General features: G+C 35.6%; 3 protein-coding genes across 12 annotated transcripts; 1 reads left to right on the forward strand and 2 right to left on the reverse strand.

Annotated features, from left to right (window-relative positions):
- The first annotated feature begins 7,080 nt into the window (after positions 1–7,080).
- On the forward strand, positions 7,081–10,422 carry LOC129320081 (probable galactinol--sucrose galactosyltransferase 6). 4 transcript variants are annotated; one of them, XM_054965247.1, is made up of 4 exons: positions 7,081–7,299; positions 7,433–7,471; positions 7,580–8,952; positions 9,243–10,422. In XM_054965247.1, the coding sequence occupies exons 3-4, from the start codon at positions 7,661–7,663 to the stop codon at positions 10,225–10,227; spliced, it is 2,277 nt and encodes a 758-aa protein (XP_054821222.1). In that variant the 5' UTR covers positions 7,081–7,299; positions 7,433–7,471; positions 7,580–7,660; the 3' UTR covers positions 10,228–10,422. The 4 variants fall into 4 exon arrangements, with proteins under 4 accessions (XP_054821222.1, XP_054821223.1, XP_054821225.1 ...); XM_054965248.1 differs by having other exon boundaries at positions 7,583–8,952; XM_054965250.1 differs by lacking the exon at positions 7,081–7,299 and having other exon boundaries at positions 7,317–7,471.
- Positions 10,423–10,586: 164 nt separating this feature from the next.
- LOC129320082 (uncharacterized) lies at positions 10,587–15,206 on the reverse strand. Of its 7 annotated transcripts, XM_054965256.1 has the most exons (9): positions 15,053–15,206; positions 13,715–13,796; positions 13,471–13,597; positions 13,034–13,147; positions 12,236–12,434; positions 12,094–12,139; positions 11,682–11,757; positions 10,851–11,067; positions 10,587–10,774 (listed from the first exon to the last, which is right to left on the reverse strand). In XM_054965256.1, the coding sequence occupies exons 2-9, from the start codon at positions 13,769–13,771 to the stop codon at positions 10,762–10,764; spliced, it is 849 nt and encodes a 282-aa protein (XP_054821231.1). In that variant the 5' UTR covers positions 13,772–13,796; positions 15,053–15,206; the 3' UTR covers positions 10,587–10,761. The 7 variants fall into 7 exon arrangements, with proteins under 7 accessions (XP_054821231.1, XP_054821230.1, XP_054821226.1 ...); XM_054965255.1 differs by having other exon boundaries at positions 10,587–11,064; XM_054965251.1 differs by having other exon boundaries at positions 10,587–11,067.
- Positions 15,207–17,077: 1,871 nt separating this feature from the next.
- On the reverse strand, positions 17,078–22,992 carry LOC129320186 (zinc finger BED domain-containing protein DAYSLEEPER-like). Its single transcript, XM_054965453.1, has 2 exons — positions 22,715–22,992; positions 17,078–20,426 (listed from the first exon to the last, which is right to left on the reverse strand). Exon 2 carries the CDS (start codon positions 20,388–20,390, stop codon positions 17,346–17,348), a length of 3,045 nt encoding a protein of 1,014 aa, XP_054821428.1. The 5' UTR covers positions 20,391–20,426; positions 22,715–22,992; the 3' UTR covers positions 17,078–17,345.
- Positions 22,993–24,817: the final 1,825 nt, after the last annotated feature.

Consider the following 24,817-nt stretch of genomic DNA (forward strand, 5'->3'; position numbering starts at 1 on the left):
ATTATGATTGAAATGGAAAAGCAAGCTCATACCCCAACTCATCAAATTTCAAGCAGTTTAATCACTTCATTGAAATGAGATTTTCTCAAAAAATTAATTTCAAAAGTAATTCAGGAAAATTCATCAAATTTCAAGAGCATATGCATATCATGGAAGAAACACCAGATATGCATCCAAATGTATCTATAATGGATTTTAACTAGGGATATTCAAATATGCAAAAGTAATATTCAAATGTATGGAAGAAACATCTCATATGTCAAAGAGCAGTCGCATATTGTGGAAAGAACATTGCACATGCATTCAAAGGCGTCGTTAAGGATTTTTAACAAGGGATATTTGAATATATGTTTGTGATATTTGAATATATGAAAGAAACACTGCAAATGCTGAAGAGCAGTCACATATCATGAAAGAAATGTCTCATATGCATTCAAAGATGTTCATAAGGGGTTTTAACAACGGATATTCAAATATATAAATGTGATATTTGAATATGTGAAAAAAATATCGCATATGCTGAAGAGCAGTCACGCATTCTAGATAAAATATTGCACATGCATCCAAAGGTGTACTTGAGATATTTTAACAAAGGATATTTAAATATGCAAAAATGATATTTGAATATGTGAAAGAAACATCACATGTGCTAATAACGTGCTTCAAGGCTTAAAAAATTGCTACTGAAGGACTTTCTTTGACATATTGACAATGAAATATCTTGTATTAAGTATTGACATAAAATTATCGATAGTAGAAGGCCTCATTCAACATATTGACAGCGAAGGATCGTCCTCAATTTTTCTTTTTTTTTTAATTCATAAAGGTAACATAGTCATTTGAAAATCCAAATTAATGTCAGCGAAGGATCTAATGTCCCTAGTACTCGTGAGCAAACTCAAATTTGATAGTCTTTTTTGACAAATTTACCTAACTTTAATTAGGGGGAACATTACGGATGTGTTTGAAAAGCTCACTTTTAACAAAGACTTTTTTTTGGCCAAAAACAAACAAAGTCCTTTTAACACTTTCTAAAAATGTAAATTGTTGGAGCATAAGATAGAGGATGAAAATGTCTTTAAAAGTTCTTCTCAAACTAGCTTGAGTGCACCTTCATCAATGAAAAAATTTGAAGATTTTAAAATGCATCTGCAAGCGATGAGCACCAAGTGCTCATCGGTCCAACAGCAATCTTAGCCCTCAATTTTAGTTTAAAACGATCTACACTGTTGATTTAAATTAAATTTTAATATGATATTTATTAATATAAAAATTTAATATTAAATTTGGGCTATTTTTAGTACTAGTAGGGAATAAGCATCATGTAACTTATCACTTCTGGCAAGATTTAGATCATTCAAATTTAAAATTTCTTATTTTTATTTTACATTTATTAAAATACAATTTATGAAAAATATAAATTTTTTTAATAAATTTATTTATTACCAATATGGCTTGTACATATTTAATCTAGACAATTCAATTTAATATCAAAAAATTCATAATTTTATAACTTGACTATCCAGATAGATTTTGGATAGTTCAAATATAATTTGAATGACTTAATTTAATATTAAAAAATATATTAATTTTATAAATTAATCATTTAAATGTACTCTAAATAGTTTAGATTTAATATTATTTTTTAATATTAATAAATATAATATTTAAAATATTTTAAATTTAATTTAAATAAATGATCGAGGTTATTTTAGACTAAAATGAAAGGCCAAAATTACTCCTAGCTTGATGAGTACTTGGTGAATGTGAACACAGTTTGAAATGTGCCCTTGGAAAAAAATTGTTTATACCAACCTTTTTAATTCATATGTTGTAATTTAAAAAAAATGACATATCATGTTATTTTTAATTAAGTATCACAGGGTTGTTACTTTTTAATCAAATGATTTTAATTTTTAAAAATTAGAATTAATGAAAAAATAAGACCCTAAACTATTGCTTGAAAATTGTCTTGGATCTTAAACTCTTAAAATATATAAAATAAACTCTAAACTTTTATATTCATAACAAAATAAACTTTGATCATTAACTTTTTAACATCGTTACTTCCATGTAGATACTATTTAAAATTTATTTTCTTATGAATTTAGCTCTAACTATCATAGTATCTGCGTAAACAGTAACGGTATTAAAAAGTTAACGGTCAGGATTTATTTTGTTATAATTTTAAAAGTTTAGGGTTTATTTTTTATATTTTAAAAGTTCAAGATTTAATACGATTTTCAAGTAATAATTTAAGGTTTTATTTGCTCATTAATCCTAAAAATTATGGCATAATTTTCCTGTGTGTATGACAATGCGGGCATGTATCTCTATTCTCAATTTCATGTGTAATTTCTTATAGAGGGACAAATAATGTGCACAATTTAATTAAAATTATATTATACATTATAGATTAAATAATTAATCATATGAATTTTCAGTTTTAATTCATGTATATTTAACTACATATATAATTTTATTGTTCAAAATATCAAACTCTATATTATTTTTTATTTTTACTGTTTAATATATCAAATTTTATGTCATTAAAATTTTTATTGTGTATATTTTCTAAATAGTTCAAATATTGTATTTGAATGATAAAAATAACAAATAAAAAAATCAATGTTTTTAGTATTTATAAATTTAAAAATATTTTTAATTTTATAATCCCTCTATTAAGAAATATAAGACATTTTTGAAAAGTTAGATGTTTAAAATTGTAAAGTATTTTTAATATTTTGATGTGTAATCATTATTTTTTTCAAAAATATCCCTATTGATAAATAACTTTATATTTACTATAAGATATTTAAAAAAATAAATATAAAAAGATAAGATTAGTTTGAAAGACTACTTTGTTGAAAAGTAAAATTTAATTAAAAATAATTTATATTTTTAAATAAAAAAAATATAATTTAAATAATTTTTAATTTCAAGTTGCCGCTACTTACCCTCTTTCTTCTTTAATCTTTCCTACATCTGTTTTATTTTTTGTGGAGGGGGGGAATTGGGGAGAATGATGTTAAATTCTAAAAAAAAATTAATGACAGCTGAATTTAAAAAATTAAAAAAAATTTAAATATCAAATTAAATAATTATAAATAAAATTTTTATTACAGTCTAAAAGTTATATTTGATATTTAAATATCTATTTTTAATTTATTTTTTAAAAAAATTTGTCAAGACTTAATTGTCATAGTTTAAAATTATGGGATCTCACTGTAATTTTCTCAAAACAAAAATGCCATTAGTTACATTATTTCAAAAGCAGGAGGGAAAGAACAAAGAAAAAAAATACACTATTTCAAAAGCGAAACATCTACATTTCTCAAGAACATGTCTGTGTGTATGTGAACTCACACGAAGATTCTGGAAGTTAATATTACACTTTGCAAGTATCCGCCAGTCTCCACACTCGTCTGCACTGTCATCGTCAATTGCCAGCCCCTTACTTTTCTTAAAATTAGTACTTTCACGAAGAGATATTTGATTTCAAACAAATAAAATCAACAATACGCACAAAAAATTGAGGTGAATTATATTATCTATTTCTTCATATCCGTGTATGGAATCAGAATGTATTGCATTCTTTTAAGTTAAAAAGAAAACTAGTGTCACCTTGATTGTCATTAATCGTGGCAAAATTTAAATGTGTAGTACTGCACAAGCAACTTGATACAGTATTTCACAGTTGATAATTTTGAAGTCTCTTTCGAGAAATAAATATTTTAATGCAACCCTTTAATAATAACATGATAAGAGTGCAATTTAATAAAAAAAAATAAGACATTTATTCAGAATTTTCATAAATTTTCATATAGGTCAGTTAATAAAAAAGTGGTATTATTTGTAAGAGAATAACTGAAACTTGGATGAGTTAAATCCCCTGGACACATGATTTTTCTAGATTAACAATTATAATACATTTCATAAAAATTATAATGGAATTTGTTTTTGGTTCCTGAAAGTTCTCCAAATGATACGGTGAGATGCGATAATTCCAAAAGTCTGCGACGCCAGGAAGATATTTTGTATCAAGAACTCTTTATCATACACGTGTCACTAGACTGCACAATTATTAATGTGGGGCCCGCGAGGGCACGTGCGTGCGATCGTGTAAGAGCTTGGTTGGGTCATTCTTGGAATAACGGATCCCTCTTCGCCACTTGTACCACCCAATTTTTTTTGGGCTGACTTTTGAATCTTCACGGCAAAAATATGTGCGCGAATATACTGTATAAATCAACAAATTTAAAAATTAACATCATTAAGATGTTATAAATATTGTTAGGGCAAATTTGATTTGCCAGATTTAATTGAAGGTAACTCTTCTTGTCTTGTATTCAGTAACTGTAAATCATTGTCACTATAACTGTATTAGTTGGTGATTTGTCAGCTATTTTATTATGTTTAGGCAAAAAAAAAATATTTTATTATATTGTAAAATTTATATTTTTATTGTTGTATTTTGCATGTAGTTCTGTTTTGAACCATTTTAATTTAGTTTTTATTCATAAGTTATAGCATACGAAAGTTTCTTGCAACTAAAAAATTACTTCCTGAAATTGATTTTTTTTTTTAATGTATTGTTACATCCTAGATTTCTCACTGTTTATCAAAATGACTTGAACCACCAGTAACTTAAAAATTTAATATAAATTCAACAAAGTTTTAATGTCGTGAACTTCTCTTTTCTGTGTTCCTTATTTTTTTTAGAAGTTTTTATTGGGGCAGTGGGAGAACAACAATTAAAATAGATAAAAGTGGTATTTGGCAAAAGTAGAAAGATTGGACGAGTTGCATAGTTATATCATATTAACAAAGATCCAAACTGTTGGCAGCGGGAAAGATAAGGAGCAACATTTGTCTGTGTCAGCAAGTGCTGGCTAAGAAGTTGTCCACATACATTGTGCATCTTGTAAAGATTTTGTTTCATTCCTCTTTGACAGGTTTTGAAGGAAAATAGATGAGAAAAATATTTTTAAGAATTATAGCAAGCACGGATTTACAAAGAAAGGCAGTTATTATGAGAACAATTATTGTGCATTTTTTAACAAGTTCACCCTCCATTCTCATCACAATTGCATAAGTTCATAACTTGAGTTTATATATAGTATGAAAATTCAAGTTAAACCATGCAATTGAACTAGTATTTTACTCGACTTAATAAAATATTTTATTTATAACTAATTTAATCATCATTCAACTATAATTTTAATTACTTAGTCTTAAATTAATGTTTTAATTAATTCAATAATCGATTCAAATTTTATCACGAGCTTCATGCTACAAGGTGCAATCTAAACAATGATTATTACAAGCAGATTTACATTACTGATAACTAATTCCACAGAGTTACTTATCATAGTTTGTGAACAAATACAACCATTGAAATCAAATTAAGGTAATGTGTCTAGCTTTTCTGTGAATTATTAAAATACAATGGGCAGGTTGAATCTCGTTTGAGTCCCAAAAGATTGCATCTGACATCCTCATATCCAATCAATTGGATCGGGTTCATGAATCATGCACGAGGTTGAAAGAAAATCTTATCCTCAATTTTATCACTGACGGATAAAACGACATGCACACATCGTTGGTCCCCAATAATTGCAGTGAATAATGATATTAAATCCAACGAACATGCTAATATAGTAATAAAATATTGGTGAAATCATTGAACGCCCGTAAAATTGGGATCCATCTATCTTAAACTCTTTACGCAACGGCGTGCTCATTGGCCAATTGGACCCTGCCATGCCATGCCATTCCACAGATCTCTCAACTTGTTCTGCTAAGCAAACAGCGAATAAAATAAGTGGAAATTGCAAGCTTCGTGAGGCCCACTCCTTGTACACGTGTCATGCCACCTAGGCAATGATTCAGCACTCCAGTTATTATTGACGAGCATTTTAAGAAATTATATTGCGTGGTCAAATTGAATTAGTTTATAAATGCGTAGGGTATTTTATTTATTTTCTATTTTAAAACACTTCACAAATTGTTCTCGCTATTATCACCATGAAGAGCCAATGAGCCATGAACATACAGCTTCCAGCTTTCACCTGTTTTAAACTTTGTATGCTGCATGAAACTCACCTGCTTGGTTTATTTCATAGGATAAAAAATATTATGGTTTTACTACAAAAAAAAAAAAGAACTTCTGAACTGTCATCCATTTGACAATGACAAGGATATTTTAAGGCAATGCTTGACAAGTGATATTTAAAAGGAATAACGAAAGAAGCTGTAGAGTTTAGGGAAAATCATTGTCAAGTCCCATACAAGCATTCTATCCAATCTCCATTTCATTAAAAATCTGTCTTCAACACCAATAAGAGCCTTAATTTTTCTTATGGGCGGCATCATTACTTGCCGACAAGTTTGAACTTTTGTGTATCTAGACTATTAGTCACAAGCAATAAAATTGGATCAATCTCGATATAAAACACTGGACTGTTATTTTAATCATGCTTTTTTTTTTTGGTTAAAAAGATAACAATTGTATCGATTACCTTGTTTATCAAGTACATGAAAAACAATCTAGACATTAACAATTTGAATAGCTTTAATTTGTCTCTAAATGCAGATACCTTCTATCTAATGATCTTGTCTAATTCTATTTAACGCATGACACTTTGTCGTGGTCATAAAATTAAAAAAAACGTTTTTTATAAACAAAAAGAGAAACTCAACAAGCAAGAAAAAAGAAAATGACGTGATGACATGGAAATATCAGCGCGGTGGTTGTATGAAAGTGTCAGACGCTTTCAACGTGAAGAAACGGATAGACGTATGAGTGTGATTACGTGGATACAAATCAGCACGACTACTTTACACTTTTAATTATTATTTTTAACTTAAAGACAGTGCAACATTGTTCACATGATTTTTTTTACGCCCGACGGAACTGTAAACGTGTCCGCTCTGCGAAAATTTCTCACCGCCGAAGGTCCGTGAAAATTCGACAAAGTAAATTGCAACAAGCAAGTGGGTTCCACGTGGTAACGTAATCCGCCTTAAAAAGAAACAACTTGCCTGCCCGATGATGATCTAAGACCGTTGGATCGCACGGATGTTGGAAACACGCGATGCTCGGAACTTATTGCCACTTAACAGGGACTAGAAGCATAAGAAAGTTGCGAGGCTTGTTCACGATGATCCATTCGCGCCTTGCATCATCGCCTCTTAGTATAAATACCCGACCAGTAATTCTTTCGCCATCAACATTTGCTACAAGGTTTCACTACTCTTCCCGAATTACAGAAGCACCATTGCAGCTCTCAGTTTCTGGTACTATTCTATTTGCCTTTTGTCTTTGAAGTTGAACTCGTTTGGTTTCAGGGAAAAGCAGGGGCTGTTTTGTTTTGATGGTTGTTTGCTGACGGATATTGTTTTTTCTGATGCATGTTTTGGAAATTGCCAGCATTTCCGCAGTCGTATTTTACCGGCGATAGCTTTTCAGGTGAATATTTGATGGATTTTTTTATCTGCTTTTCTTAAATGTGATTTAAGAAATCTGGAACTGAAAGTTTTACGCGAATCTAATCGTAGCAAGTACTCTTAATTGCAGCAGGGCACGAAATCGTACCAAGAGTTAAGAGATTCAAGCTCCACAAGAAAGAAAGGGAAAGAGGATTCAGACTCAGAAAAAATGACGATCAAACCTGCAGTTCGACTTTCCGATAGGAACCTGATTGTGAAGGACCGTACAATTCTGACCGACGTGCCGGATATTGTGATCGAGACGTCGGCGTCGTCGTCGGGGCCGGTGGAGGGGATATTTTTAGGCGCGGCTTTCGATAAAGACGACAGCAGCCATGTCGTGTCGCTGGGAAAACTCAGGGACGTTCGTTTCCTTGCGTGTTTCAGGTTCAAGCTATGGTGGATGGCCCAGAAGATGGGAGATAAAGGAAGGGATATTCCTCTTGAGACTCAGTTCCTATTGGTGGAAACCAAAGATGGGTCCCACCTTGAATCTGACGACGGAAACGAGGACAACCAGATCGTCTACACCGTCTTCCTCCCTCTGATCGAAGGCTCATTCAGAGCTTGCTTACAAGGCAACGCAGATGATCAGCTAGAGCTCTGTTTGGAAAGCGGCGACAGCGAAACTAAAACGTCGTCGTTCACCCATTCCCTCTTCATCAGTGCTGGAACTGACCCGTTTGGAATAATCCACGACGCATTCAAAGCCGCCAAGAACCACCTGAAAACTTTCCGTCTCCGGCACGAGAAGAAACTCCCCGGAATCGTCGACTACTTCGGCTGGTGTACCTGGGACGCGTTTTACCAGGAAGTAACCCAAGAAGGCGTAGAGTCCGGCCTCGAGACTCTCGCATCCGGCGGCACCCCTCCGAAGTTTGTGATCATCGACGACGGCTGGCAATCCGTCGGCGGCGATCCGGAAGACGAAAACAATTCAGTGAAGCGATTAACGGGAATCAAAGAGAACTCCAAATTTCAGAACAAGGAAGATCCAACACTGGGAATAAAGAACATAGTGAACATTGCCAAACAAAAACATGGATTACAATACGTGTATGTTTGGCACGCAATTACAGGATACTGGGGAGGGGTACGACCGGGAGTGAAGGAGATGGAGGAATATGGATCGGAGATGAAGTACCCAAAGGTGTCGAAGGGGGTGGTAGAGAACGAGCCGACGTGGACGACGGACGCGATGGCGGTGAATGGTTTGGGACTGGTGAACCCGAAGAAGGTGTACAAGTTCTACGACGAGCTTCACAGTTATCTGGCGCGTGCGGGTGTAGATGGGGTGAAGGTGGACGTGCAGTGCATCTTGGAGACGCTGGGCGGTGGATTAGGTGGAAGAGTCGAGCTCACAAGGCAATACCATCAAGCCCTTGATGCCTCCATAGCCAGGAATTTTCCAGATAACGGTTGCATCGCCTGCATGAGCCACAATACTGACGCACTCTACTGGTAAGTCCAAAACTAAATCCCATCTTCCTATCTGTTTTTGAAAGTTCTAACTCGTTTCTTTCAGTGTGGAGGAAACTTACAAATTTTTCCTTTTTGTGTCTGGTATTAGAAATGATTTGATTTGATATAAAATATAAATAAAGTAAATTTCCGTTTATAGCTTAGCGACTTATTATTAAACAGTCTAAGAAGTAAGAAGTTATTTCGTCAAGGAAAAATTATATGCTTCAATTACGAGTCTGAAATTATTTTTATCTGATGTGGTGTGGTGTATGGGATTTATGGAACAGCTCAAAACAGACGGCGGTGGTGAGAGCGTCGGACGATTTCTACCCGCGTGATCCGGTGTCGCACACGATCCACATCGCCGCCGTGGCCTACAACAGCATCTTCCTCGGAGAGATAATGCAGCCGGACTGGGACATGTTTCACTCTCTTCATCCTGCCGCCGAGTACCACGCCTCCGCCAGGGCCATCAGCGGCGGTCCCACCTACGTCAGCGATGCGCCGGGGAAGCACAACTTCCAGCTCCTGAGGAAGCTCGTCTTGCCGGACGGGTCGGTGCTCCGAGCACGTTTGCCCGGAAGACCCACCAAAGATTGCCTGTTCTCTGACCCGACCCGAGATGGCGTGAGCTTGTTGAAGATATGGAACATGAACAAGTATAATGGGGTTATTGGCGTCTACAATTGCCAAGGAGCGGCGTGGAGTAGCCTAGAGAGGAAGAACGCTTTTCACGAAACCAAATCTGAAGCCATCACGGGGTACATCAGAGGCCGTGATGTCCACCTCATTTCCGAGGTGGCCGCCGGCGTTGACGGTGAGTGGAACGGCGATTGTGCCGTCTATTGTCACCGCTCCGGCGAGCTTGTGGTTCTCCCGTACAATGTGGCGATGCCGGTGTCCCTTAAAGTGCTGGAGCACGATGTTTTCACGGTGACCCCCGTGAAGGTCCTGGGTTCCGGACTGAGTTTTGCTCCGGTTGGCCTCATCGAGATGTACAATGCAGGTGGCGCGGTTGAAGGGCTCGTGTACGAGGCCAAAGGTGGAAAAGAAAAAAACAAGAGCGATGAATTGATAACGGGTTTGGCTCGTATGGAGGTAAAGGGGTGTGGGAAATTTGGTGCTTATTCATCAGCCAAACCTAGAAGATGCTTGGTGGGTTCTAATGTGGTAGATTTTGATTATAACTCAGATTCTGGGTTAATGACATTGAATTTAGATCGTATGCCAGAGGAGGGACAGAAATTTCACGTCGTTGAGGTTGAGCTATGAGATCACTGATGTTATTAGGTTACATTAGAGATGATAATAATGTTGGGAAAATTGGTATTGTTAGGCAGATTTACTTCTCTTCACCTTCCTTTACAATTTTCTGCCCCATTACAGCGTGCAGTGCTTTGGAAGGGAAGAAAAATAACTTGTTGGCGGGCTTAATGAATGAGATGATGTTGTAACCATTGCATGGTATATTGCGCGCTAGTGAGCGAATATGTGTGTGTGTGTGTCTGCGATTTGCACTTGAAAATATTACGTTACCTAATCTTAAACCCCACTAGTTGGATTCTTTTTTTTTTTTTTTTTAAATAATAATAGTAGATTACAAAGGAAAGAAAAGGCACAAACCCGAAGGATGAAGCCCAAATTTCTGATCTTTCTGTTGAAGATGACGTTACAATTTACAAATACTAATAATAATTAAACCAACAAAATGTTGTGCAGTGGATGAAAATGAAATGCTTGAATCATCATAGTATATTTCATAGCCATTTTCTATTCGTCGGATCAACTTGTAGATATTTACAGATTTTACAGCCAATCCCTGTTCAATATAGGAGATTTTGAAAATCTGTCGACTAATAAACATGAGCCCTTGAAATCAAGATTCGGATACTCGCCTGTCATCCTGACTAAAGTCACCATCGTCCTGATGTTCTAGAAGCAGCTGTTCCAGCACCTGACCATATCCTTCATCATTCACCAATCCCGTTTGTTTATAGAAGCTTTCTTTCTGGGTAAGCCAATCGCCAGCAATCTTTTCTACAGCATCTCCAAGAAGTTCCTTATTTTCTGATATGTGTTGTATGTTCTGGACATCTATATCATTGCTTGCTTCTTGAAATAAAAAACAATGCAATCCATATGCAAATTAGGTTATTGAAAACATCTCGTGTACAATACAGGATAGAAGATATAATGTCTCAAACTAGACAAACTGCAATCCTCTCTCTCTCTCTCTCTCTCTCTCTCTCTCTCACACACACACACACACACACAAACACAAAGGTAAAATAGACTAATACAAACTCTAAAAATATAAGGACACAACCATACTGCATCAGTATCTCAGTTATCTTATTAAACTGAAGATCATAAAGTAAATGCAGTGAATCTGATTTTCAGAATCTTGAATTCTGATTGTATGAATTAGTCATGACTCATTCTTGGAAATTTTAGATGCTTTTGGAATTTGCATTCCGTCAATTGAGAGGGCATAACATGGTGGTTCATCCGTGTATAAGTCAAATTCCAATTCGATCTTCACTAAAATCAAGTCAAACATTGCATTCATCCTAAGTAAATTTCAACAGAAAATGACAGCACGTGATATAAAGTAGTTTCTAAGGGAATAGATAAAATCCTGACAAAAAGAGTACCTCCAAGATTGTCTGCATTGACACCTAGGCAAAAACAAACACCGGGGAGTATTGTAGGAAAAATTAAAGTACCTTTGATGGCTATGCTCTTTGCCTTGGCATATTCAGATGACATTTTCTTCAGTAAATTTAGGTCAATTTCTGCACCCTGGAATGAGGAAGGAAATATGGATATTAGATGCAAATCAATCTAAGAAGTACGTGAATACATGCAAATACATCTCTCAGATTAATGATTAGTCTCCGAAAATTGCTTAATTTTTTATTGTTTGGGAGATACAAGATGGCTAAGCGCAGATTACATAGCTAGAGGGGACTCGAGCCACACAAAATATTGCTCAACTAAGGCCTCCACTTCAAGTCAATGTGACTCAACAAATTAACACAGGTTTCATCGTAAAGTTAACCATATCAAATTCGCAGACCACTCATCATAAATTTATTTCATTTGCATATCACAAGGTGCAATCTCAGTGCTACTTACAAGGTCCATGTGGATGTGTTGCTCAATAGGAGTACTTTCAAATAACCTGTCATTCACAAAGAAAACAGAAAATATTTAATTTGTTGAGATAATTACACTATCACGACTAATGTGGCAGAGAGAATAATAATTTAAGCAATACTTTTCATATGCAACTTGAATACGAGCATTCTGTAATTGTTCGAGTTGGTTTACTGTCTCCGCAACAGAGCCTTCCATTAAGTCAACAGAGCCAAAAAGGAACATGTTATTTTCTAGCATTTTTTTAACCAAAGAAGGCACCACTTTAATATCTTTTTCTTTTGCATCAGCAACAAGGAGCCTAAGTTTCCTTAACTCTCCTGTAAGAGAAAGAAAGAAAGAAATCAGGTCAACATAGAAACTAGCAAACAAGCCAAGAGTTATGAATCCAAGATGCAAGACTTGGGACCTAGTTTTTTAATGTATCTTAGTCTGTTAGTCAAGTTTTCTACACTCATGTCAAAATATACTTGATTCAATGAGAACAGAAATATAGATAAACTAATTTTTGTTTTTACTTTACTCAAGTTCCAAAATTAATTGAAAGTGCTACTGGAATCAGAAGCATAAACACCAATAATTTAGAAAACCTAAAAATAAAGCTGGTAGTTAATGTTTAATAATTATACTCAAAACTTATGCGTGATTTAAAAAGAGAAGAAGAAGAAGAAGCAAGTCTTCAGTAAAACAGTCGCCCAGCAGACACAATATAGCCACATCCATCTGGGACACTGTTGGGCATATGAAGGGGAGGAAACACTTTTCTGCTGTCTAGCATCATCACAGGTATCATCTAAAATTTACTGATATCAGCCTAAACATATGCAAGAGTTGGGGCCAACACTAAAGATAAGTTGATAACAATATGAGAAGGTTGAGAATGTATCACTTTGACCATTCAGGAAAAAATTGATCATACCAAGGGACAGATAAACTCTAAAAGGAGGTTTAAACGGTTGAGTCTCATATAGACAGTAGAGGCAATAGAGGCCACCCAATCTGTGTAAAAAGGAGGCAGTGCCAACCATATAACCTGCACAGGATCAAAATTGGATACAATGAAATAAAAAGGTCAAGTAAACAAAGAAATACTACCATACTTGAATTTACAGTTACAAAAATTATATACTAGTGACTAGTGAATTTTCAGTGGTAAATTATGAAGTCTGCATTGTACACCCTCTGCTTTTTAAATTTAAGGATTTGTAGTGAGATTATTTAACAAAGAATACAGCTTCCACATCCACATCACAATCATAGTTGCGTGGTAAATCTGTGAAATTAGGTGATTGGCTTGCATTTGTCACTTAGTGTGACAATTTTACTGCTGTGAGAGTTTATAGATTGCACACATACCAATAGAATGGGCATACAGAGTTTGCATAAAGAAGGCCAGGTTGGTAGAAGGACTAGCTTCATAAATGTAAGAAAACTTCTTCGAAAGCCATACTCTCTTCATATTAGCAAAAGCTGTTGATCCATCCTGTCATGCACCAAATTTGAATGCGGTAAAAAGTGATTAAAAATCATGGGAAATGTCACAACGTCCAAAACATTATAAATAAGCTGGCATGATGGGCAGAAGGAGGAGGGGGGAAACCTGAGTAAATTCATCAATAAGCTCATCAATGTCCAATTTGAAAGAAGTGAGATTCATAATTTGTGTCTGAGAAAAACCATGCCTGATATTTGTTAAAAAATGAAGGTCAAAATTTGTAGTGCATTATATAATGTGACAGGAAAATAATAGAAGACACCACAATCAATCAGAACATGAACGAGAAATCAAACAGGGATAGCTAAAGACTCCTCAAACTTATTTAAAAAAATAAGCATGCCATAGAAGACCATGTTCAAGGCTTTCATGAAATATGAGCATGATCTAGTATGAAGACCCATGCCAAACCAAAGTTAGGTTAACGCTTCAACTTAACTAAGAATTGCTATGGAAACAGAACATATTATGCAGCGCAGATGGAGTGAAAAACAACAGAGAATAAATCTATTCCTAGTAATAATTTTGAAAACCAATTTCTTCAATACGCCACCAACATTTTGATTGTTTTAAGAGGATATGCCCAACATCTCTTTCCCATATTGTCATCTGATCTGATTTTATTTTCTTTCCTTTTTAGTTTTTTCTAGCCGTTAACCATAGGCAGACTTGTACAGGCCACAGAGAAGGCTGTGGGAGGCACTGGTGAGGAAAGTGAAACAATTAATCTCGAGCCTGGTAAATAAGAGTAGAAGAAAGCCAAAGAGAACACTTATGAAAGTTGTTGAATGAAACCTCTTAATTAATAATATTCCTAAAAGCTTGGCTGTTGATAAACACAATGATGTTATTCAATCCATATAGCCAACCCCACTTAGTGGGATAAGGCTTCTTGCTGTTATTGTTGTAAGCATAAGCAGACCTATGTTATACACTCAATAGGAGCATCTGCCCCAAATCGAGCTAAGTTGATATGATATCTTTTAATTTTTGTTCAGACCTTTGACACAACTCTTGCTAAGTCATTTACAATATCATACATCACAAATACCCTGAGAGTTTTCTAAATTGATGATAATATGAAGAGATTAATATAACAGAATGCCAATACACAACAAATACAACATGGAAAAACAACATAATCCAAAGCATAGGAGTTGCTAGTAACCCAAATGAAGAGGGCAGAAGTATAATAGCCAATTACACACTATTCAAGCTAAAACTAACTGCCCAAAATAATAATAATAATAATAATAATCTGTAAATCTTCCCTACTTCAAAAGCGTCAATATTCAAATGACTAAGCGACCAGATTCAAAGCCAAATTAAAATGAAAAATTTAAAACAAAGCAAGAACAACCACGCAGGGAACATATGATGTGGGGAACAAATTCAAATCCAGATTGAACAAACCGGATTCTGGGAAAGCCCTAGAGTTCGAACCTTCTTCACTACTTGCTTGAGAACAACCACGCAGGGCTGACAATGGTGGACGGCGTCCGACGGAGTGTGGAATGCTAGTTTGTCGACGAAGAGCTACTCACCACGAGATTGTGTTTTGTCGGGTTTTAATTAATTTAGGGAGAATTACGTACATGTCGAAATTAATTAACCCAAGTTCCAACGCAGCTAATGAAATTCACTTTATTCAGTAATATTGTTGGATAATAGACAGCTTTCTAATTTATTTATTTATTTTTTTGTGGTGAATCTTTCTAAAATCTTTTCTTTTTATACAAAACTTTTGCTTGCCAAATAGTCTAAAAAAAAAATTCCATACAAAATAAGATTTTTACAAGAATTTTTTAACTTTTAATTTAAGTGTACAAATTGTACTTTTAGAACCTATTATCATTTTTTTATTCTCATTTGTTTGAAAAAAATTTCAACTAATTAAATGTGACACTGGCCTTTTACTCTAATCCTTTTTATAAATCATATTTTTTAAAAAATTTGGTTCTTTATATAAGTTTTTTTTTATTCTTACAATCTTTAATGTACAATTCTAAAAATATTCTCCAACAAATTTTAAAGAAAAGTGCAATATTTAAATTTTTAAAAAAACTTTTCTCACATATCAAAATACTATTTTTTAAATGTAAGGACAAAATTAAAAAATAATTTATTTTTAAATTTTTATTATTATTTTAACTAATCCACCTTAAGTTATAAAAACAACTTATAAAAAAATTAAATAGAGTGATATGTTAAGTAGAATAAAAGAAGTAAAGACTAAAAAAAGTAATATAGACAAACAGAGTCTAAGGTGGCATAACTAAACATCGCAAACAATATCACATAACTAAAACAAATTATAGAGCTATCCTGCGTTGAACATTTTATGAAACTTATAATTAATCTTCATATTTATTACATGGCTTTCATCAGTATTTATTCATTGTTACAATTCTAAAATGTGGTTGGTTGAAAGTTTTTTGAGAGAAGGGAAGGAAAAAAATTTGAATATTTAAACATTTATCGAGGCTGAATTAAACATTTATTTTTAAAATTCTAAACTACTTTTAATATTAAAAGATTATGCATTATCCTTCTCTCTATTTCTCATAATAAAATAAATTTTATCACCTTACAAAAATTAATATATAATTTTTTTAATGTATAAAATTTTAATATTTTTTATCAGACTCACTAATAAAATATAATGCTAATGTATTTGTTTTTCCAAATTTTTTATTAATATAAGTTCATATTCTTAACATAAAAACTTAATAAATTATAATATAATAGTTTTTGAATAATAAATTGAAGCAAAAAATAAAAATCAAGTTAAATTTTATAGAAGTAAAATTTTAAATTTATTTTTGGACTTTTGGTTCTCCTCCTCCCCCTTCCTAAATCAAAAGGGATTTATTAAAATCTCTCCCATCCGCTCCCTCTCATCCTTCCTCATTTAAATCTCTCCCCTCTTCATGAACAAGGACATCCTAAAACTAGAGTCGACTATCACAGTGTCGGAAGTTGTATGGATACAAACAGAGATAACAAATTGATTGGTCAAATGACTAAAATTTTGGAGAGTCAGCTTCTATCCATTTATTTCCTCCTTATTTTCTCTCCACTTCTTATTTTAACTATTGAATCAAATTTTGAATGGTTAAGAATTAATATTTATAATATTAATATTAACATGTGAAGTTATGAACAATAAATAAATACATTTAAAATATCACAAAATATAATAAAATTTGATCTAAACTACCAAGATTTATGATTGTAATTTAAAAAAAAAATTGATCATGAAAAGTGGAGAGGAAATAGAAAGTGAATGGAGAGCGATCACGAAGTCAAAATTTTGGAGGACTGCGAATATGATTAATTTAAACCTCCACTTCTCTTGGCAGGTCTCAGGTCTGCGCTTGCAGATTGAATACATCCACAATGCTGACCACAACCACCCCCCCCCCCAACAAAAAAAAAAAAAGCACGACAGAGAGAGAGAGAGAGAGAGAAGAGTGACTGGTTTCATGATTATCATCACCTTCATGACAAATAGTCGGAGCCACCTATGAAGGCTCAAATATATCAGGATCTAAAACTGAAGGTACACAAGAAATTGAACGTTGCGCGTTTTTCAGCGGAATACAAATCTAAATATGATACAAATTATATAGCCTAACAGAGAAGTATGAACAAAGAGAAGTAAACTACCCGCGACAACCTTCCACCTCAAATCTAGAATATCCCATTTTCACAGCCGCACTGGAAGATTCGGCAGCTACATGCCATGCTGCATCCAGTCCTTGGCACAAACAAGGGCTTCCACCGTCTCTGGTCGCAAGGAGATCCGGTACTGATCCATCTCTTTGCTTTTTGCATCAAAAGCAGAGTGAGGAGGAACAGTTGATACTGGGATACACAAAATATCCCGAGCCATCTTGGAAAGAGTTGGGTACTTGACTCTGTTCAGTCTCCACCAACCTAATACATCGAATTCTGGAACACGGGGTAGCAGTGATTCTTCCAGATACTGGTCTAGTTCTGACTTCATTTGTTGGCTACTAGTTTCCATGATGTAGGCATCAAAATCAGTAAGACCACTATCTGATAACAGAGTTCCCCCTGGATATTCCTCCGTCTTCGTCTGGTTTCCCTTTCCTCCTCCTGGATATGCTGGAGTTAGTGGGAGGGGAAGAGCATCATACTCATGAAACAGCTCATGAATTCCATCATCAACGATTTTGATATATTCATGGGCATCCTCACCTAATACTCTCGAGAAACTATACTCAACAAACTTCATCTTCAAACGAGGATCCATAACTACTGCAATTGCCCACACCAGACTGCACTCTCTCCAGTATTTCTCAATTTTTTCTTGCATAATTTTATTGAGGTTCCTAACAAAGGGATCCTCACTCATCACTGCACGAGCCAACTCCAACTGCAACTTCCAAACTTCTTGAAAAAATGTTATCGCAGCGGGATCATTGGTTGTTGTGGTAAGAATGTTTGCCACATCATAAATGGGTTTCAAGCATGTGCAGAGGGTCTCAACCAGCCTCCAATCTTGCATTGTAGGCGCTCCTTTGTAATCAGGATCAGAAGTATCCAAACAACAAAATACTTCCTTCAATTCAGAAGCAGCCACAAGCATTTGGTATGTCGTGTTCCATTGAGTCTGGTCATCAATGAACAGGTTCTTTTCACTGGGAACCTGAAGTTGCTGCTTGAGCTCCAGGAACTTTTCCTCACGTGATTCTGATGTTTTCACATATTTTACACTACTACGAATTTTCCTAACTATGTCTTGTGCTGATCCCAATAAATCAGTTGCGACCCTGCTTAACTCACGGGCAATGCAGTTACCAAGCACCAACTGACCATTGAGGATAAGTGGATTCTTTACCGAGAGTAAAGGTCTGAGATTTTCAAAAGCAGCACCATTCAATGCCTGATTAGAAGTGATAGAGAAGAGTCTACCCTCCAAACTCCAATCAGAAAGACAAACAGCAACAGCATGGCTGAGAGCAGAGTCAGAATCAGGGTAGGGTTCCATAACAACATTGAGAATCCGCCTCCGTAGCTTCCAATCAATATCAACAAAATGCGCATTAATATACACGTACCCTACAGACTGGCTGGACGTCCACATATCCAGTGTCAGACAAATACGTCCTGGTATTCCCTCAAAATACTTCATAAGGTTTTGTTTTTCTCTCAGATACGCATCAACACAATCTCCTTGGATGGTGTTAAAGGTTACCATATTGAACTGGGGCTGTAGATTTTGGACAAAGGTAACAAATCCCGGATGCTCAACCATGTGAAGCGGGTAATCATGCATGATGATCATTTTAGCAATCTCATGGCGACATCGATCTTGATTGAATATCATGTATGGTGTGCTAGGGGATCTATAACGTCTTTTTGGTGTATCACTAGCACCGCCACCCCCACTTCCTCTTCCACGTGGAGTATATGGAGTTAATTGATTCTGCTGCTGGTTACGAAGAAGTGCCGAGCAGGTCCCCTTGGCAATGTGGCGTTTGAGGTGGCTGGTACCAGCAACTTTTGAACCTGTACTATAGGCGAAACTTTGCTTGCATTGTTTGCAGCATGCCCTTCTACATCCAGGACTGATGGTTTCTATAGTGAAGTGCTCCCAGACTACGGATTTCTTTTTCCTCCGCTTGCTTGGCTGAGTTTCTGGAGCACGTTCCTCATCATTGGGCTGTGCAGAAGCATCTATTATCTCATAGCTAGGTGGGGTTTCAGTATTTACTATCTCGTACTGCGATTGAGAAACAATTAGTTGATTGTTGTTCACTGCTTCACTGTTTGCTAGCTCATAGTGAGACAACATTTGAGAATTTGCTAACTGATCATGGGATAAAAATTCAGAGCTCGTCACATCGGTTATTGTCTCAGAATGTGTCAAATGATTGTTGGGCACTGTTTCATAATGGGCCAGATTATTGTCGAGTATTGGCTTGGTGTCAGTGGGATTATTGTTTTGCAGCGGTTCAGTCTCAAAATTATGGAGCGATTCAGGAATTGGCATCTGATTTTCATCAAGCACGTGGAAATTGGTGAACTGATTATTGGGAAGATGTTCAGGATGGGCGAACTGATTGTTGGGATGCGTTATGGAATTTGCTTCAGACATTATGATATCACCATTAGTCTGTGTTTCAGATATGAAAGCGTCATTGCCAGGCTGCGTCTCAGGTATGACTGCTTCATTGCTGGATTCTGTTTTCAACGTCATAACCACCTCAGAGCTGGGTGGAGTTTCAGAAATAATCACTTCGACGCTGGACTGTGTTTCAGAACTAACCACCTCATTGCTGGCTTTTGTATCAGAATTAACCTGACCACTGTTCAAGGGTGCCTCAGAATTGACCAACCGGCTGTTAGGTGGACCTTCAGGGGTGAGCAGCTTTTCAGGAGGAGCTTCAGAGTTAACTAGCTGATCCTCCGGGTCGTCCAACTGATTGGCAGATGATACCTCAGAATGAACAAGCTGATTGTTGAGTTCGGCCTCAAAATCACCTGGCTTGTTGCTAATTTCTGATTCAGAATTAACAGACTGATTGCCGGTTGCTTCCTCACTAGTGGCTTGGCTCTTGGACATGTGAAGCCCCTGCTTAGCTGTTTCAGTACTTGAGCGGTCATTGTCGGGCTGAGATTCAAAATCTCCAAACCTACTGTCAGGAACTGATTCAGAAGTTGCTAGATCATTGCTAGGATGAGCATCCAAACGAACGGGATCATTCTTCACGCCAGGGGTCACCATTTTGTCTTGTTCAATGGTAGCCATTTTGTCTTAAAATATATCTATGCTCTACCTGGCAGACTATATTAACAATAATGGTGAATGAATAAAGACATTTAAATACACATATTCCAGACAATAATACAGATGAAAAAACACATTTAAATTACTTATATATCATAAGCACGATAGCACATTCATGCACATGCATATCTGGTCATGTTCACTATCGCTGAATATCTTCCAAGTAGATGAAAGAAGATATCCATAAATATAAAATAATCAAGAGATAAACCCGAAGAAAATTTTCTGACAAATTGAAGAGCCAGATTCCTTGAGGATAATTGATAGAGAGAACAAATGATCTGAGCATGTATAGCAACAGTATAATAAGCCTAAAATGAATATTAGCTCTATACACTAGAAAGTTCTGCTAGAGTAATAAATCTTCTATTGAACGCAAATGTTTGCATCAATAGTATAAAACATTAATGGTAAAGTGAACCCTTTACTTTTTCAAAACATGATTGGGACAAGAAAAAGGACATTTTTTAAGCACATCCAAGCTAAGGGAATGAACCTAAAAGAGATTAATTAACTCCACAACAAATACGAGACATGATGCACATATCTGGTTTTAAGACTTAAAAGTGAGTTCAAGACCCTAGCTCGCAGACAGAAAATGAAGTTCGATTTCTTTGTTCTCTTGGCTGACAGGATGCAACAGCTTGCTTTTGACATGCATACCACTTGATATCAAAACCACTGGCAATCTTTTTCTCTTTTGGTCAAATAGCAATTGGCAATCTTAACATCAAGTGAACACGGCAAAAGGTAGCAGCTCGAACTGTTATTGAACCGGGAAGGTACTTAGCAACGATATGATAGGGAAAAAATAATTTAGAAAATTTACAAGTTTGATCCCAATAAATTTATTCAAGTTTTAATTTGGTTCATATAGTTTAAAACTTTATGTTTAACACCTTATAATTTACGAATTTTAAGATACCTTATAATTTACGAATTTTAAGATTTAGTGCCTTGGATTATGTTAATATTCTGTTAAATTTTATCGATGTATCTAATCAAAAATTGTCTCACAATTGACACTTCAAATATGTGTGGTTCATGTTAATAAAAGAAATAAATCTATAGATGGTAAAGTAAGATCAACCCACATATATGGTAAAATATTAGCAAAACTATAAAAACAAGGACCAGCATAAAACATGAGTAAAATTATCGGAATAAAAAAATAATTTTCCAAATTAAATTAGTAATAAACATTTTACAAACAAATTTGTATAATTTTTTAAATGAAGGTACTGTAATTGCAAAATATGAAAATCAAAACTTGTTTTAGAATTGCCAAGTGTTCCTACTGAATAGATATCAGTTTAATACAGTGTCCTTAGTAGTGAGTCCCTTAAGTATAAGCTACAACGGAAAATAGCAAGCAGAGGAGGAGAGGAAGTCGCGTATCGCCTACGCCTAACACGGCTGAAAGGGAGCGAAACAAGCCAATATATGAGAGGACAAGGTTAAAATTTTTATAGTTGGGCTTTAACAAAAGGGAAAGGCCCATGTGAGCAGACAACTCATCAATGAACAAAATTGAAAACTTATAATTTAATCGAGTACGCTTTTTCGCCCAACGTTCCAAACCGGATGGCTGGTGGGATGGGTTCCAGTGGCCTCGGCCACCAGTTCCAAGAAAATAAATTGATGCATCAAACTCAGTTTTATACCCAATTGCTTTTCTCTTGGTCCTAAAATTCGAAACACCCACTGATTCACAACTACGCTTTGTTTATCCCAAAAAAAAAAAAAACTACGTTTACCACAAAATCAGTTGTCTGGCTGCACTGGCCACTGACAGTTAATGAACCTGAATTGGGCCCACGCCTCAGTTGGATCAGCCCAGCAAAGTTAAAACCGGAACATTCGTGAGAACAAATATGCACGGAGGAGCAATAATCCAGCCGATGAAGGGAACAAAGACTACCATGATAGCCCACACAAACCAGGGTCAAAATTGGTATATCAATGGGCTACCACCGGCGGAAGGGGGAAATCCCAAAAAACTCCGGGAACTGATCTATCGCGAAGATTAGCCCAGATCAGAAGCGCCCCATCCAAGGATTGAAATGAAATTTCGAATCATAACGAATGCAAAATGAACAAAACAAAATCAACCAGATCCAATTTATCAGTAGCTACAAGTAATCATGCTATGAATTTCGAAAATCATCAGACTAAACCAAAAGAAGATGGATAATTAAACTAGTTGCCAGAAACAGCTAGCAGTTTCATGCAGCGAAAACAAGAAGTACACGATCAGCGAAAAAAAAATAGGGTTAGGGATTCACCAGCTGAAAGAAGGGACCGAGACCGCGAAGACCGAAACGCGGAGTTGAAGGAGGAAGCTCGGAAACCGAGCCTCAAAGTCACCGGAGATCGATCTAGGGTTTTGCAGAGGAGAGAGAAAGGACGCAAGGGGAGGGAGGGAGATGGTGATTGGGCTTGGAACGAACCCGAGAGGCCAATTGGACCTTCGAGGGAACGAACTGGTTCAGTTTGAAGGGATAGGGTTTCTGGCTCCTCAGAAGATTAACGATAGGGCAGCTCTTTTGGATTTGGAACTTGGACTCTGGGTCCATTATTTTTATTTTTTGGTTCTTTTACTCATATTTATATTGTTATTATTATTATTATTATTGTTATTATTATTATTCTTTTTCTTTTTCTCTTTTTTTGGGTTCCGTAACGATAAATCTTATCGCCTTGTTTTTTTTCCGCTCAAAGGAAGCCCAGGAATTCGTCGAGCAACATGGTTTACGTGGATGACGTGGGAGAGGATGTATCAGCCCACTCATATTATGATGCGTCCAATGTTTTTGTTTTTCGGGGTTAAATATCCAATATTATGGTTTTGATTCCCCTCCCTATTCTGTAAATATATCCAAAACTAATTTTCCTCCTGCTCTCACCGACCTTTTGTGATTGGATTAAAATGGGATACAAAGAACCGATTATCGAATTATACGGATGATAAATAAATCATCAAATTGACCCAAAAGAGGAAAAAGAAAAGCAACATTAACCAGATCAGTTACACAGCAAGTGTCACGAGTTCCACATCAAGAACCTCACAAGTGATATGAAATTTATAAATTTAAAAGACTTTCCTCCTAATAAACTAATCTTTTAAGATAAATTCTCTCTTTAAACTTAAGGACTACTTATAATAATTTTGTATTTATGGTTTGAATAACATTTGAGTCCATGACAAATAGTGTGCTTTCATTGAGAGAACCGACTTTTATGGAGCAACATCAACATTCTCATGATTCACTGCCATTGCTGTGAAGAAGGATACTTCTCGCCTTGACAATATTATAACTAGGATTTTCGCCCTCAATCAAAGATTGGAAAGGTGGACGAATCTCTAACTGTTAAGGATCTGTTTTGCTCCCCCCCAATTTGGAGGGGAGGCTTTGAAGGGGAAAAAAAAATTTTAAAATTTCCCTTCCCTTCCTCCTAACCAAAGGAGGGGAGGGGAGCCCCTCCCCTTTCTCCCAACCAAACACACCTTAAATATCCACGGACTCTTTACAATTGCTGCCTTCTCAAGTCACTCTACAATTAAATGCTAGTTCTAAAGACGAGTTGGTCTATTTTGAGGTTGCGGATTCCATAGTGATGTCGACGTGCGCAATTAGCATTGAAGGAGAAGATGATATTGAAGAAACGAAGGAACCACCGAATATTGAAGTTCTATTGGCCACGAATACTCAAATGCAATCAATGTTTGGAGATGAGTTAGCTAATTCCGTCCTTATGACCTCTGAGACTGTGGCGAGCAAACTAAGTAACTGTCCCACTTTGTTAATTTTACACCTACTGGAATATTCACCAAGAGGATTTGTTTTATCAATATCCTAGAGGTTCAGGTTTGGTCTCCCAATTCCTCTGTTCCCTCCATTGTTTATGTCCAAAGCTGTGATTGCTCCTCTCTTAAGATGCACACATGGTGTTTGTTAATATATCACTTCACCAAATCTGATTCATGTGCTGGTCGTCTAACTTTATTTATGTTTTTAATTCTAGTGTTTGACCCGGTGTTATCAAGAGAGTTTGGTGTTTGCATTTTACTGCTACACTTTATCATTTAAATGCTACAAGCATGTTATAGGCCTTTAGATTTATTGCTTCGCTCAATTTAATCCTTGCAAATAGGCCCTTCGCTCTTGTAAAGTCACTTATGGCTATTGAGTTGCAAGTTAATTATGGGGAAATGAGTTTGTGTTATGCGACATCCACTTGGAAACTTATGTTCTGTTTCCTAAAAGGGTTTGTTATAAGGATGCAAAAATATGGTTTCCCTGATGACCATTTTAGTGAATCTTACTCTGTTGCTACAAGTGGTAAAATTCTTAACCAACAATTAATAGTCAAAGGTCCATTTAGGA

The sequence above is a fragment of the Prosopis cineraria genome, unplaced genomic scaffold (assembly GCF_029017545.1).
Source record: "Prosopis cineraria cultivar Desert tree isolate PC_DT_omini unplaced genomic scaffold, ASM2901754v1 PC9, whole genome shotgun sequence".
Lineage (NCBI taxonomy): Eukaryota > Viridiplantae > Streptophyta > Magnoliopsida > Fabales > Fabaceae > Prosopis > Prosopis cineraria.

What these genes read in the sequence shown, in the direction of transcription:
- LOC129320081 (XM_054965247.1), top strand. Translation starts at nt 7,661, where the DNA reads ATGACGATCAAACCTGCAGTTCGACTTTCCGATAGGAACCTGATTGTG. An exon ending in AATACTGACGCACTCTACTG is followed by an intron (nt 8,953 to 9,242) that starts GTAAGTCCAAAA and finishes TTTATGGAACAG; the next exon opens with CTCAAAACAGACGGCGGTGG.
- LOC129320082 (XM_054965251.1), bottom strand. Translation starts at nt 13,771, where the DNA reads ATGAATCTCACTTCTTTCAAATTGGACATTGATGAGCTTATTGATGAA. An exon ending in TCTGTATGCCCATTCTATTG is followed by an intron (nt 13,148 to 13,470) that starts GTATGTGTGCAA and finishes GATCCTGTGCAG; the next exon opens with GTTATATGGTTGGCACTGCC. An exon ending in ATTCAAGTTGCATATGAAAA is followed by an intron (nt 12,140 to 12,235) that starts GTATTGCTTAAA and finishes TGTGAATGACAG; the next exon opens with GTTATTTGAAAGTACTCCTA.
- LOC129320186 (XM_054965453.1), bottom strand. Translation starts at nt 20,390, where the DNA reads ATGGCTACCATTGAACAAGACAAAATGGTGACCCCTGGCGTGAAGAAT.